Source organism: Urocitellus parryii, chromosome 7 (genome assembly GCF_045843805.1).
Source record: "Urocitellus parryii isolate mUroPar1 chromosome 7, mUroPar1.hap1, whole genome shotgun sequence".
NCBI lineage: Eukaryota > Metazoa > Chordata > Mammalia > Rodentia > Sciuridae > Urocitellus > Urocitellus parryii.
In genome coordinates, this window is record NC_135537.1 from 134,612,177 (window position 1) to 134,625,539 (window position 13,363).

Below are 13,363 nucleotides of genomic sequence, written 5' to 3' on the forward strand. Positions count from 1 at the left end.
TGGGATGCCATTCCCACCCACCCTACCCCCAAATGCTGCTACTGGCCTTATCAATTGTGGGCTGGTGGAGGTAGTATACCACCCAGTGGGTGTCTGTGACCTTACCTCCCCATTCCCTTGAGGTTTTCTCACAGTGGGGCCTACTTGGTTTCTACTCAGAGTTATCTAAGAATGGATTCTGTGTATCCTTGGGAGACCTCTCCCCATATCTGGGTCTCCTTTCCTCAGTTGGGCAGGGAGGGGTTGTGGAGCCCTGGCTGACGGAGTTGCCTCACCTCCTCCCTACCTCTACAGGGGGCTCCTGAGAGTGTAATTGAGCGCTGCAGCTCAGTCCGTGTGGGGAGCCGCACAGCACCCCTGAATACCACCTCCAGGGAGCAGATCCTGGCAAAGATCCGAGATTGGGGCTCAGGCTCAGAGACGCTGCGCTGCCTGGCACTGGCCACCCGGGATGCACCCCCCAAGAAGGAGGACATGCAGCTGGACGACTGCAGCAAGTTTGCTCAGTATGAGGTGGGTGCTGGTGCCATGCGTCTCCCTGTGGTGGCCGGGCAGGTAGCAGGTCAAGGGTGGGCTCAGGTCCAGCTTGCACCTGCTCCCTTCCTACAGACAGACCTGACCTTCGTGGGATGTGTGGGCATGCTGGACCCCCCACGGCCCGAGGTTGCTGCCTGCATCACACGTTGCCACCGAGCCGGCATCCGCGTGGTCATGATCACAGGGGACAACAAAGGCACAGCTGTGGCCATCTGTCGCCGGCTTGGCATCTTTGGGGACACAGAGGATGTGGAGGGCAAAGCCTACACAGGCCGTGAATTTGATGACCTCAGCCCAGAGCAGCAGCGCCTTGCCTGCTGCACCGCCCGCTGCTTTGCCCGCGTGGAGCCGGCGCATAAGTCCCGCATCGTGGAAAACCTGCAGTCCTTTAACGAGGTCACTGCCATGGTGAGGTTATGAGGCTGGCGCCAGGGGAGGTGGTTGACTTGATTACAACTGTAATCTAGTTCTTGATCTTATGTTTAACTTCAGTGCTGACTTTGTCCCTGACCTTGACCTTGATTTCTGTCTTTTTTATGTGTGTGCCAAGCACTCTCTGCCACTGAGCTACACACTGGCCCCTCTGACTTCCATCTTAATCTGGTTCTTACTTTGAGTTCCACCCTAATATGGGTTCCAGCCTTGACCAGGACCCAGAACTGATCCCTAACCACCCACCCCACCACACATGCCATGCAATACTTTAATGTTGACTTCAGCATTAATATGGCTTCCAATCTTGACCTTGACAGCAACTCCAAACTTGACTATACTATCACTTCTAATGTGGATGGTAACCTTGACTTGGCCTCTGATTTTGACTTGACCTCTACTGTAATCCTATTTTTTTCTTTTCTTGAACCTGAATTTAGTATTGACCCTCACCTTCACGTCAAGTCCAGCCTTCACCTTGACTCCAACACATACCTGGCCCTTGACCTGGGTCACAACCTTGGCCCCTGAAGTGCCCTCAACTTTCTCCCTAACTTCAGCTTCATCTTCTACTCTATATCCTACCTGAGTTTCATCCCTGCGCTCATCACGGACTCATCCTCACTCTCTCACCACCTCTTTCTCTTCCTTGACTTTACACTTGATCTCCCCAATTTTGCCATGGTCTCCACCCCTTGCCTTTCCTTTAGCTTCATCCTTCACCCGGTTTCTAAGTTCATTCTTGATGTCATCATTTGTTCTGTCCAGCTGTCTGCTGAATTAAGGCCAGTGGGGAGGTGGAGGGAAGTTTCTCAGGTGCTGTGCTCCCTGACCTGGCCCACAGACTGGTGATGGGGTGAACGACGCACCTGCCCTGAAGAAAGCAGAGATCGGCATTGCCATGGGCTCGGGCACAGCTGTGGCCAAGTCAGCTGCAGAGATGGTGCTGTCAGATGACAACTTTGCCTCCATTGTGGCTGCTGTGGAGGAGGGCCGGGCCATCTACAGCAATATGAAGCAATTCATTCGCTACCTCATTTCCTCAAATGTCGGCGAGGTTGTCTGGTGAGGCTCTGCATCCTTCCTTCCATTCCTCTGGAGTAGCTCTGTGTCCCCGAGACTGGGCTACAGGGATTGAGGGACACATGTCCTGGCCTGGTCCTACCCCAGGATGAGGAGAAGCAGGGGCACCTCATCATTCTCCAGAGGCCCTGATGACCCATGTGGACCCCAGGGAGGTACCTGAAGGGTCCCCTGTCATTCTTCCAGCTAGAGTCTCCTTTCTACTTTCATAGAACTAGTGTCACCTTTGGGCATTAATGTGTCTATGCATGTGCAGGAGTTAATTGGCCTGTGTTTGCACTTAGTGTGAGTGCCTAGTGAGAGGTATGTGTGTGTGTGTGTGTTTCTGCGTACACGTGTGCTTGTATGCATCTTTGGGCATGAATACAAACAGGATGATCAGGACGTGTGCATCTCACCTGTGACCCACCTTCATTCCTGTCCCCATCCATCATCTTCCCCTTTACACGTGATCTTCTCCCCAACCTTGTCCTTGTCTCCAACTTATGTTCATATGTGAGAGATGCCCGTGGGGGGTGGTGAGCACATGCTTGCTGGACATGTGGCTTCTGCACCTCTGCATATTGGGGCAGGCAGGTAAGTGTCTGCTTGTGTTGTGGGACTCTAGGTTTTTGCATGTGACTGATGCTTGGCCATGCGTTGTTTGTGTGTGTGTTTGTGCACGTATGTGTGTGCACATGTATATTTGGCCTCTGGTAGGTTTAAAGAATAGATGTGTCCAGGGTCCAGAGCTGGGACTAGGGGAGGCAGGGCTGGCCTGGGTGTGAGCAGGAGCTGGACCCTCCATCTGGTGGAGGCTGGGCCTGCTGGGGGCTAGAGCCCATGACTCTGGTTCTAGCATCTTCCTCACAGCAATTCTGGGCCTGCCTGAAGCCCTGATCCCCGTGCAGCTGCTCTGGGTGAACCTGGTGACAGATGGCCTACCTGCCACAGCCCTGGGTTTCAACCCACCAGACTTGGACATCATGGAGAAGCTGCCCCGGAATCCTCGTGAGGCCCTCATTAGTGGCTGGCTCTTTTTCCGATATCTGGCTATTGGAGGTGAGCAGGGCCCAAGCCGTAGGTGAGCTTCCTGAGAGCCTGTATTCATTAGGCTTGCAAACTACAGACAGAGCAATTTGGCAAGCTTACACCAAAAGAAACTCTGAGGGCTTGTGTAAAAAGACTAGAGCACACCTCAGATATAGCTGGATCCAGGCCTCAGACAGTATTATTGTCATATTTTGGCTTTGCCTTGGCTCCATTTCTCAGACAGGCATCCCTCAGTGTGGCAGAATGGCTGCTGCCGCTCTAGCCCTCCTGCTTGCTGTATTACAACCCCAAATTCATCAGAAGAGAGAATTTTTTGATAAAATTCTCAAGCCTGTTCTCATTAGCATAAGTTGGGTCACCTGCTTAACTTCTAGCTAATTACTATGACCACCTGGTTGTCATTCAGTGGCCACTGTTGGCATTGAGGGTGGTTCCCTGATGGAAATTCAGGAAATGGCTAGGAAGGGGAAATGGAAGCCAGGAAACTGCCACTACAGCCAGTCTCCTCCCCTCCCTGCAGTGTATGTAGGCCTGGCCACAGTGGCTGCCGCCACCTGGTGGTTCCTGTATGATGCCGAGGGACCTCACATCACCTTCTACCAGCTGGTGAGCAACTGATGGCCAGGAAGCCTGTTGGGTAGACTCAAGGTAGAACTTACCATTTGGGCTGTTGGGAGTTCCATGGGAGAAGGATCCAGAACCCCATGGTTGCCCACCATTGCCCTACCCCACTCCCCTTATTAAACATCCACCACCTAAAGAGCCAAACTCGGAATGACTGGAAACTCAGAGACCCCAAAGGAGATGCTGCTTCCGCTCCCAATGGGAGTTACAGGGTTTACTTCCCCTGAGTGTGTCTGCCCCTGGCACCCGAGCAGGAGGCGGCTCCGCGACCCATATTCCTGGCATCCAGCTGCCCTTGAGGCTATGGGATGAGCCCTCCTGGGCAATGGAGAGCCTGGTCCCAGGCCCTCATCCTGAAGGCCAGCAGCCCTCCCTTTCCGCCCACTGCCGAAGCTTAGGTCAGCCTTGGGTGCCTGTGCCCTCTTGGTTCCTGTGGGAGCCAGACTACAGTGAGGAAGATGCCACCTCCTTCCAGTCCTGTCTCTGTGACCTTTCTTTAAAGATCCCAAATCTTCAAGACCCTGCCTTCCACCTCTCTTTGAGCCCCAGCCCCATACATCCAGCTGGATGTCCCTGCAGTATCCCACGGGCACTTTGTAAATCCTAAATCAGTTCTTTCACCTTCCCCACATTGGTCCCTCTCTTCCCTCCCTATCTTGGTTGCACTGCCTGCCTGGTCACCCAGCCGGTCTCCTGAGAGTCACACTGATCCCTTCCCATGTCCTCCATCAATCAGTGCCCGTTGGCTCTGTACTGCCCTCTCAATAGTTGGAGCTCATCCCTTTTCTCAATTAGATGCTTGACCAGGAAATGACTATTAAGCATCCACTGTGTGCCCCACACAAACTACTAAGCTTTTGGCAGTGATGAGGAGGCAGTTCGTGCAGAGTTTAGTTGGGGGATGGGGGTGGGAAATGAGGGCCATGGAAACAGGTGTTCACATTCAGCAGAGAAAAGATAGGTGGTTGTGGGACTCAAAAGTAGTCAAGTTTAGACCTAAGGGAGAACTTTCAGCTCCAGTTGTTGGGTTTCAATAGTCTAAAGTCCTAGGGTTCCCAGAGGAAGCTGCTAAGAGGCCACAGAGCAGGAGGCATGGAGCCTGGATCACAGCTGCCAGGTTCACACCCTAGGTCACTGCATGCTAGCTCTGTGAGCCTGGGCAGACTGCTTAACCTCTCTGTACCTCATCTGCAAATGGGTAATAATAGTTCCTACCTCATAGGGCTATTGAGAGGGTTAACTGGGTTAATACTTATAAAGTGCTTAGAATGACACCTGGTACACAGTAAGAGCCATGGGTGTTCATTAAGTTAGTGAAACCCAAAGTGCCTTACAGGGTAAGGCAAGGAAGAAACAGGCAAAGAAGGAGTAGACACAGCAGTGGCTTGTAGAAATGGGCTCGCATAGGGATTCCTGATGTGCTTAGGAAACGGATAGTTCAGCCCGAGCACCTTCCAATGAACCATGTAGGAGTCCACACTGCGAGCCATGACCTGGGGCATAATGTGTGTGTGGCCTGGTCTCACAGGGTAGCATCTAGGAGGTCAGAATGGACAGTGTTTATACCAATGAATTTATTGAAACACCTAGGTGTGATCCTGCTGGTATTTTTACCCCCTATGCAGCTCAAGGCTGTACCTGTTTTTCATGTTCACATAAGTTGTCAGGATCTGGGAGGGTGGGATCTGATGGTGGTGGCACAACTAGCAGGAAGACTTGGTTCTTTTGGCCTCTTGGTTACTGGGTGGGTCGAGCCAGGTTCCAAGTTCAGGACATTTTCTTGGCTGTATGATCAGCTCCAAATAAAAGTGAGTCCCCTTGCCTCCAATGTGTGGCTTTGGGAGAAACAATTCCTCTCAAAAAAGAGACAAGATTCTCTATCTCTTGATTAAAATAAGAACTAGCCAACCCATAGTTTCCTAATTTTCCTTCCTGCATGAGAGAACAGAGGCAGGTACCCAGAGCTTCCTTGGCCACTGTCACTCAAGCCGTGGGGGGAAGTGGGCTGCCCTCACTGCACAGGTGGACAGACAGTGCATCCCTTCATGAGTTTCCTTAGGAGGATTGTTTTCACAGCGCCCCATTTTCAAAGCTCTCTGTGTTCAGATTAGACTCCCAGAAGCAGATTTATGTTATCATAGAACTGATCTGTCTGGTGTTTTTTTATTATTATTTTTTTATTTTTATTTTATTTTTAAAGGGAGAGAGAGAGAGAGAATTTTAATATTTATGTTTTAGTTTTCGGTGGACACAACATCTTTGTTTGTATGTGGTGCTGAGGATCGAACCCTGGCTGCACGCATGCCAGGCGAGCTCGCTACTGCTTGAGCCACATCCCCAGCCCTCTGGTGGTTTTTAAACATTTACACTCATCCCCATGACATGGAAGAGAATGCAATGGAAGTTCTCATGAAGGTTCTCACCTCAGTATCTCATCTCATTAGATGAGCAGCAGGAAAACTGCCCCAGGCTACAGGGGCCAGGGCCACTTCCTTTATCACACCCTGACAGTTTCTTGTTAATTGCATCCATGATTCATGACCCATGATTCATGACCCATATCATAAGCAAAAAGCAAGTCTGCTGGAGCTCAATTTCAGTGGCAGAAAGGGAGTGAAGTAGGAAGGGGTTTGTCGTTGTCATCATTGTTTTTGGTACCAGGGGTGATTAACCACTGATCCACATCCTCATCCCTTTTTATTTTTTTCTTTTGAGACAGGGTCTCATTAATTTACTGAGGCTACCCTCAGCCTCTAGAGTCATTGGGAGAACAGGCATGCACCACCACGCCCAGCTGAAACCTTTTTTCTAATAGCAGTAAAGAGCTGGGCATGGTGGCCCATGCCTGTGGTCCCAGCTACTCAGGAGGCTGAGTCAGGAGGATCATTTGAACCCATGAATTCAAGACCAGCCTAGGCAACGCAGCAGGACCCTGTCTCAAAAAAAAAAGAAAAGAGAAGAAAAAGAATCAGAATCAGAGTAACAGTGAATAAGGCCTGTGTGGCCTTCGTCTTCTATACTCTAAAGGGAAATTTCATTCACCCGTGATTTTGTTGTTTGGTTTTCACATGCTTTTACTTATTCACGGGTCTTGGTCAATTCCTGCACCCGAGAGACTCGGGACCCTGCAGAGCCTTGGGGCAAACCCTGGACCCTCCCACCAACTGCAGGCCCCTGTTGTCCTCCCTGGCCTCATGCAGCTGTTGTGCCTCAGATCTACAGACCCCCTGACAGTGGCCCTCCTTCCTCTGCATCTCCTTGCAGCACAGTGTAGCCCCATGTTCCCCCCACCGAGAAGCAGCTCTCATGGGGTCCCTGAGTTCACCCGTGGGAGTGCTCTGCCCACTATTATCCTCAGGTGTGGCCAAGGGCAGGGGTCGGGGGATGCTTCCCTATCTACCTGCCCGCTCCTCCCTGTGCCCTCAGAGGAACTTCCTGAAGTGCTCTGAGGACAACCCGCTCTTTGAGGGCATCGACTGCGAGGTCTTTGAGTCCCGCTTCCCCACTACCATGGCCTTGTCGGTGCTTGTGACCATCGAGATGTGCAATGCCCTCAACAGGTGGGTGGGCACAGGGCTGGAGCTGGGCTGAGGGTCTGGGGGTACCCAGGAGGGGCTCTGAGAATCAGTGAGGCTAGAATTGGGATCTGGGAGACAAAGGAGGCCAAGGCTGGGGTGTGAAGGGAAGTCTGAGTGTGCTAGAGTGGGGGTGGCCCAGCAGGGTCCCCTGCATCCTGGCCTGAGGTGAGTACCCCGTGCCCTTGGCAGCGTCTCGGAGAACCAGTCGCTGCTGCGGATGCCGCCCTGGCTGAATCCCTGGCTGCTGGCGGCCGTGGCCATGTCCATGGCCCTGCACTTCCTCATCCTGCTGGTGCCACCCCTGCCCGTGAGTTGCCCAGTCTGCCTCCTCCCCTCCTTTGGTTCCTGGAGTGATAAGGACCAGTCTTTGGATGTTAGGGGCCCTAGGCTGGGCACTGGGCCTTCCCAGGCCCCTCTGCAGTAGAAGGAGCCCCCTGACTGAGGGGCAAATGTGGAGACCCCTTGCTGATAAAGAGTGTCCCAAGACTGGGGCAGGAGGCAGTCGCAGGGCCTTTTCCAGAGCATGGATGGGCTTAGTCCTGTGGGCGAGAGAGGGGAGGGCACTCTGGCAGAGGAGACTGAGTGGACAAAGACCTGCAGGTGGGACATCAAGGGGGGTCTTAGAAGTGCTCACAGAGAGGCCATTGGTATCCAGGTGGATGAAGCAGGTGGCCGGCTCGGGCCTGAACCAGATCTCCCTTCTCTCCCCACCAGCTCATTTTCCAGGTGACCCCACTGAGCGGGCACCAGTGGGTGGTGGTGCTCCAGATATCTCTGCCTGTCATCCTGCTTGATGAGGCCCTCAAGTACCTGTCCCGGCATCACATGGATGGTGAGTGGGAGGCCCCAGCCCTTCTCCCTGCCCACCTCTGCTCTTGAGCTGCCATGGCCACCTCAGTGTGGGTGCTTCAGATAGTCCCAGCTCCAGCCTACCTGTCTGTTTGGTGAAAGTTTTCTTGGGTCACAAAGTTGAGGACAGGAAGGGGTTCTGGTGGCTGTGACATGAGGTGTGTGGGGGGGTTTGTGTTGCAGGGGTCTGGCTGGGCTCACAGGGCTGCCAACGGGGACACTGCTGAGGGGCACGCTGCCTTGCTGTCCTCACTCATCACCACCCCACTCACTGCCAGGACACTGTGCCTTCCTTCTGGCCTTGGCCTCTGACCCCTCTGCACTGGCCTGTCTTTATCTAGGCATTCTCGGGACAGTCTCACAGGCCTGGAGTAGGCAGCCGCTGACCAGCTCCAGGACCCCAGACCACACCGGGTTGGCTTCTTTGGTGTCACCTTGTGGGTGGGTGCAAGGGGAGGGTCTGCCTTCACCCAACGATGGAAGACAGAATGACAGGGGTCAGGTGGGGAGGCCCCACATGGAGGAGCAGGCTAGGGGAGGGGCCTGCTCTGGGCACTAGGTCTTTGGGGGCTACTTCTGGCAGGAATGTGTTCCTGCCTTAAGGAAGTGAGACGAGCTATAAATAAATCACATGCTTATCATTCCACAGGGACCAAGGCAATCAATTGGCTTCCATCCCCCCGCTGGCCAGTGTGCTGGACACCACAAATAATTTGTCTTCTTTTTTTTGTACCGGGGACTGAACCCAGGGCTATTTAACCACTGAGCCACATCCCAGCCCTTTTTTTGTATTTTATTTAGAAACAGGGTCTTGCTGAGTTGCTTCGGGCCTCGCTAAGTTGCTGAGGCTAGCTTTGAACTCACCATCCTCCTGCCTTGACTTCCCACCTTGACCTTCTGAGTTGTTGCGATCACAGGCATGCACCATCACTTCCAGCTAAATAATTTGCCTTTTAAGAAGGATCTAGACTTGGGTTGTAGCTGAGTGGTAGAGTGAGTGTGTTACACCTACAAGGTCCCAAGTTCTACCCCCACAGGGTGCCATTAAAAAACCGAAACAACAATAAAATAAAAAGGGCCAAATGAGTCAGCCTCTTCACTCTGGAGAAGCTGGCCTGTTATTATAAGTCTGTCTGGAAGTGACTGGACCCAAAGCAGGGTCTGTTGGAGTCCCTGAGAGGGATCGGGGAGCTGAACTGGACCACTTTCCCTACCCTACACACGTGATTCTTTCCAGCTCAACCCTCTGTGGACACCCCTGGGAGATGCTGAGGAGAAGATGTGTCCCACACCTATGGGGGCCCAAGGCATCCCAGCTCTGGCCAGAGCACAGAAATGTTCTACTAGGAAAATCCTCTGGCCAACCCTGAGCTCACTAACTCACCTTCAAAGCCAGGCCTCCCAGGCACACGGGCAGCTTAGATGGCTCCTTTGTCCTCATCAAGAGATTTCTCCAGTGGCTACAGCTGCTGAGGAGTGTAGCAAGTTTTCTTGAGAAAACTTAAAAATGAGAAAATTCTGTCCAGGGATAAAATTCCTCAGCCAGTGTCATGAGGAGCCCGTGTCATGAGGAGCCCGTGTCATGGGTGCTCTTCAGCATTGGCTGCTGGGAAAGGAGGGTTCCTAGGCCCAGTGGAAGTGGGAGAGGGAGCCCAGGATGGGGGCAGGAGGGAGCTATTCCTGCCTGCCTGGGGTTCAGGCTTAAAACAGAGGTTTAAAAGGACAGGACAACCTGGTGAGACAGGGGCTGGGGGTGTGTCTTATGGGGCTGGTGCCTAGAGTTCAGGGAGAGAGGTGAGGCCCAGAGGGCAGCAATATCCCTGAGTGTCATGGTGAGGGCCTGAACATTATCCTTAGGGCAATGGGGAGCCACAAAGGGGTTGCAAGCATAGGAGGGCCTGTGGCAACCATGGCAGACACGTAGAGGGGGACTGGAAGGCTGTAATCAGAGAGATTGTGGGGTGCTGAGCTGCACCCAAGGAAAGGAGCTGGTCTCAAGCAAGACCTTTCCTCCACCTTTCCCCACCCCCCAGTACTAGGGATTGAACCCAGGGGCACTTAACCACTGAGCCACATCCCCAGCCCTTTTTTATATTTTATTTAGAGGCAGGGTCTCACTGAGTTGCTTAGGACCTTGATAATTTGCTGAGGATGGCTTTGAACTCACCATCCTCCTGCCTCGGCTTCCCAAGTCACTGAGATCACAAGCATGCACCACCACACCTGGTTTCCCTCCACCTTAAACCAGAGACGTTAGCTGTGGTTCCCCTGAAATTTTACTTGAAAGGGCAGTGACTTTGGGGCTGGGGGGAGGGACCCAGGGTGGGTACCTGAGGCCACTTCTGGAGGTGGGGTAGAGGAATATGCCTGCTGGAAGCCTGGACAGCTCTTCCCTGGGCATGCAGGAGGGCAGCTGCCGTCCCTTGAGACTCCTAAAGCTGGATGGAGTGGGGGTGAGAGAGGGGACCCTTTACATTCCCAAGCCAGCCAAGTGGCCTTTTAGGGAAGTTTTGCTGAGGCTTGATGCCTGTGGCTTCTCCATGATTTATGAAGGATGTGTACTAGGGAGAATTGTGGATGCAGGGTCAGCTCTAGGGTGTTGGGATGGGGGTCCTCTAGTTCCACCTCCTGGCTCTGTCCAGGTGTGTCTGGTCAGCTGTCAGGGGAGGCCTATGCTGGGCTGTGAGGAAGGAAGGATGGAGAGGCCAAGTGGGGACAGATCTGGGAGAGTCCTGAGTACAAGATAGGCTTGGACTTTATTCTGGGGACCGTGGGGAGCCATGAAAGGGAATGGGCTGCTTTGGACTTTTGCTGGTTGCCTGTGGCTGGAAGTGGATGGTGAGGGGAGACGGGGCTGGGGGCTGGGACAGGGCTTGAGGTCTTCAGGCCATGGTGACATATAGTGGAGGAAGACTTATAACTCAGGGATTTAGTCAAAATCCAGCTGAGGTATGTGTGATGGGGAGGAGACAAGGATGACCCCCGTTTCTAAACCTCAATGAGGGTAGGGGGTTCCCCAGATTACAAAACATGAGGACCTTTCACTGGGTGGTTGGGGGCATTGACGGAGTATGTGCAGTGCAGGAGGCCTGGGGGGATCCCAGGGGAAGGTGTCCAGGGCGCAGCTGGATTCTTGGGGATGCAGCTGAGGAGAGCTGACAGACTGAGGCTAGACCAGGATCCTGAGGAAGGAAGAATATGGTGAGGGGGTGGGGAGGTAGGGGGGGTGGTGCTGTCTCCAGAGAAATGGAGAGTGGAAGGGGCCCAGGAAGGAGCTGGAAGGCGCCGGGCTGGATGTGTACTTTCACACATGTATCTTAACATGATCTCTGGTTTTTCTTCCAGAAATAAAGGACCAGAAGTGAATGCAGGGATCAGAGCAGAGTCTCCAGTGTGTACCTCAGACTGATGGTGCCCAAGCATTTGTCCCACTCCCACCCCTTCCACCATGCTCACCCACCTGCCCACTGGGCCCTGCTGGACACGCAACAGTCCTGAGGCCAGAACGGTCATACCCAGGTCCAGTTCTGGGGTCCCTGTCCCCACTGCCATCTGACCTGGGGGGCTGTGTAGTTCATGTCTCTTGAACTCTCCTGGGAAGATCCCTTGCTGAAACTCTGGCCCAGGAGCTGAGCCTGGGAGGGGGGCTGCGGGAAGCCAGAGCTGGCAGTAGATCTGGAGCTGCAGAGCCCCTGGACCTGCATATCTACCAGCACATACTGGAGCCTGCACCCCTTGCATGGAGGCTGGGCCTCTACTTGGTGACCCGTGCCTCTGCACTGACGGAAAACACCGGCTCTGACCTCTCAGTCAGTGCCTGGTCTGGAACCTGATCAGCTCCACGGAGGGGTATCGGAGGGGGCCATCTGGGCCCAGCTGTGTACAGCGAGGCAGGAGGCCTCCACCAAGTCGGCTCCTGAGAGCTGGAGTGTGTTTCTGTTTATATGTGCAGGCCCCAGGGGGTTGAAACGTCAGAGAGAAAGGAACACAAAGGGCAGGGAGGAGGGGCGAGGCAGAACCCTCTTTGCCTGGGGGAGACACTGGGCTGCCTGCCTCAGCTCAGCTCCCTTTCCAAACTCAGGTTTCCCTGTCCTCAGCAAATGACTGGGTGGTGCCTGGTCCACCAAGCAGAGGTCAGATTTGCTATCCATGTCCCTAGTGCCTGAGACCCCCAGATGTCCTTAGGTCCCTGACCACTATACTGTCCCATCCTGTCTGGTGTGCAGCCATCTCTGCACAGCTGGCTGATTCTGAGTCTCCTGGACCCTTGGCCTCACTTTTTGCCCATTCCCTCCATTCACACGCATCCATGAGCCAAAAAGATGTCACTAAGGATGGCTGTCATCCAAGGGCACTTACCCCCTCTTCCCTCTTCTCATTGGAAGAATGCATCTCTCTGTGGGTCTCCTGTCAGATGGTAGGAAGACAGCAGTTTGATTGACAGGAATTTCCTTTTACTCAGCTTTTGTTCCTTTGGCAAAAACTAGCTAGGCATAGCAGAAAATAGCAAGTAAAGAACTGTCTATATGTCTTCTCCCCTTCTTGAGAGTGTACCAAGTGATGATTTTACATGTAAATCAAGACTCACATCCCTGTCCTAGTCCCCAGAATTTCCCCTCCGCCTGCCTCATAGTTTAATGGTCTCCTCATTCTGCAGCCCCTTCCCTTAAGCTTCCTCCCACCCTCTTGCAGTTTCTGGAAGGGCCCTGAGAGAAACGAGTTGGGGGTGCTCTGTCAGGGGCAGGGCCCTGTACCCACCTGCTGACATGCTGCCTGGTAGAGAAATAAAAGTGGTGTGCCTGGGGCAGTGGAAGGTGGCCAGTGTCTGTTTTCTGGAGTGTGGGCCCTGGGGTCCACCGCTCCATCCCTCAGCAAAGCAAAGGTCTGAAGCTCCTGCATCAGCCAGAAGTTGTCTCTTCCAAGACAAGGCTTTGGAGAGGCACTGAATTCCAAAACCACATCTCATGACAGATGGAGGTTGTGGCGAAACCTCACACTTGCTTCTCCTGTGGACAGCACTTGACAGTTTGAACACATTCAAAGGCTTTTTAAGAATGTTATGATCTACATGTCACTCCCAGCATGTCACCAAAGCCCTGAGGCAGGGTTAGGTCTGGAACCTGAATATTGAGAGCCTCTTGCACATCATAGAGGCTCCCTCATCCCTGGCAGTTTTGTAGGTCTGTGACACTCCCTGAAAAGTCCCATGACTCTTTTGCTCTGTTTCC

At 53.3% G+C, this 13,363-nt stretch overlaps 1 protein-coding gene across 2 annotated transcripts in view; it reads left to right on the forward strand.

Moving 5' to 3' along the window:
- The window catches only part of Atp2a3 (ATPase sarcoplasmic/endoplasmic reticulum Ca2+ transporting 3), a 32,857-nt gene extending 19,917 nt beyond the window's left edge, over positions 1-12,940 (forward strand). Inside the window, exons 13-22 of one of the 2 annotated variants that reach the window (XM_026393918.2) lie at positions 295-513; positions 610-945; positions 1,814-2,034; positions 2,891-3,093; positions 3,605-3,690; positions 7,135-7,268; positions 7,476-7,593; positions 8,001-8,118; positions 8,477-8,549; positions 11,481-12,940. In XM_026393918.2, the coding sequence (XP_026249703.2) occupies positions 295-513; positions 610-945; positions 1,814-2,034; positions 2,891-3,093; positions 3,605-3,690; positions 7,135-7,268; positions 7,476-7,593; positions 8,001-8,118; positions 8,477-8,549; positions 11,481-11,544 (1,572 nt within the window). In that variant the 3' untranslated portion in view covers positions 11,545-12,940. The remainder of the gene's footprint in view (positions 1-294; positions 514-609; positions 946-1,813; positions 2,035-2,890; positions 3,094-3,604; positions 3,691-7,134; positions 7,269-7,475; positions 7,594-8,000; positions 8,119-8,476; positions 8,550-11,480) is intronic. The other variant, XM_026393919.2, reaches the window with a different exon arrangement.
- The last annotated feature ends 423 nt before the right edge of the window (positions 12,941-13,363 follow it).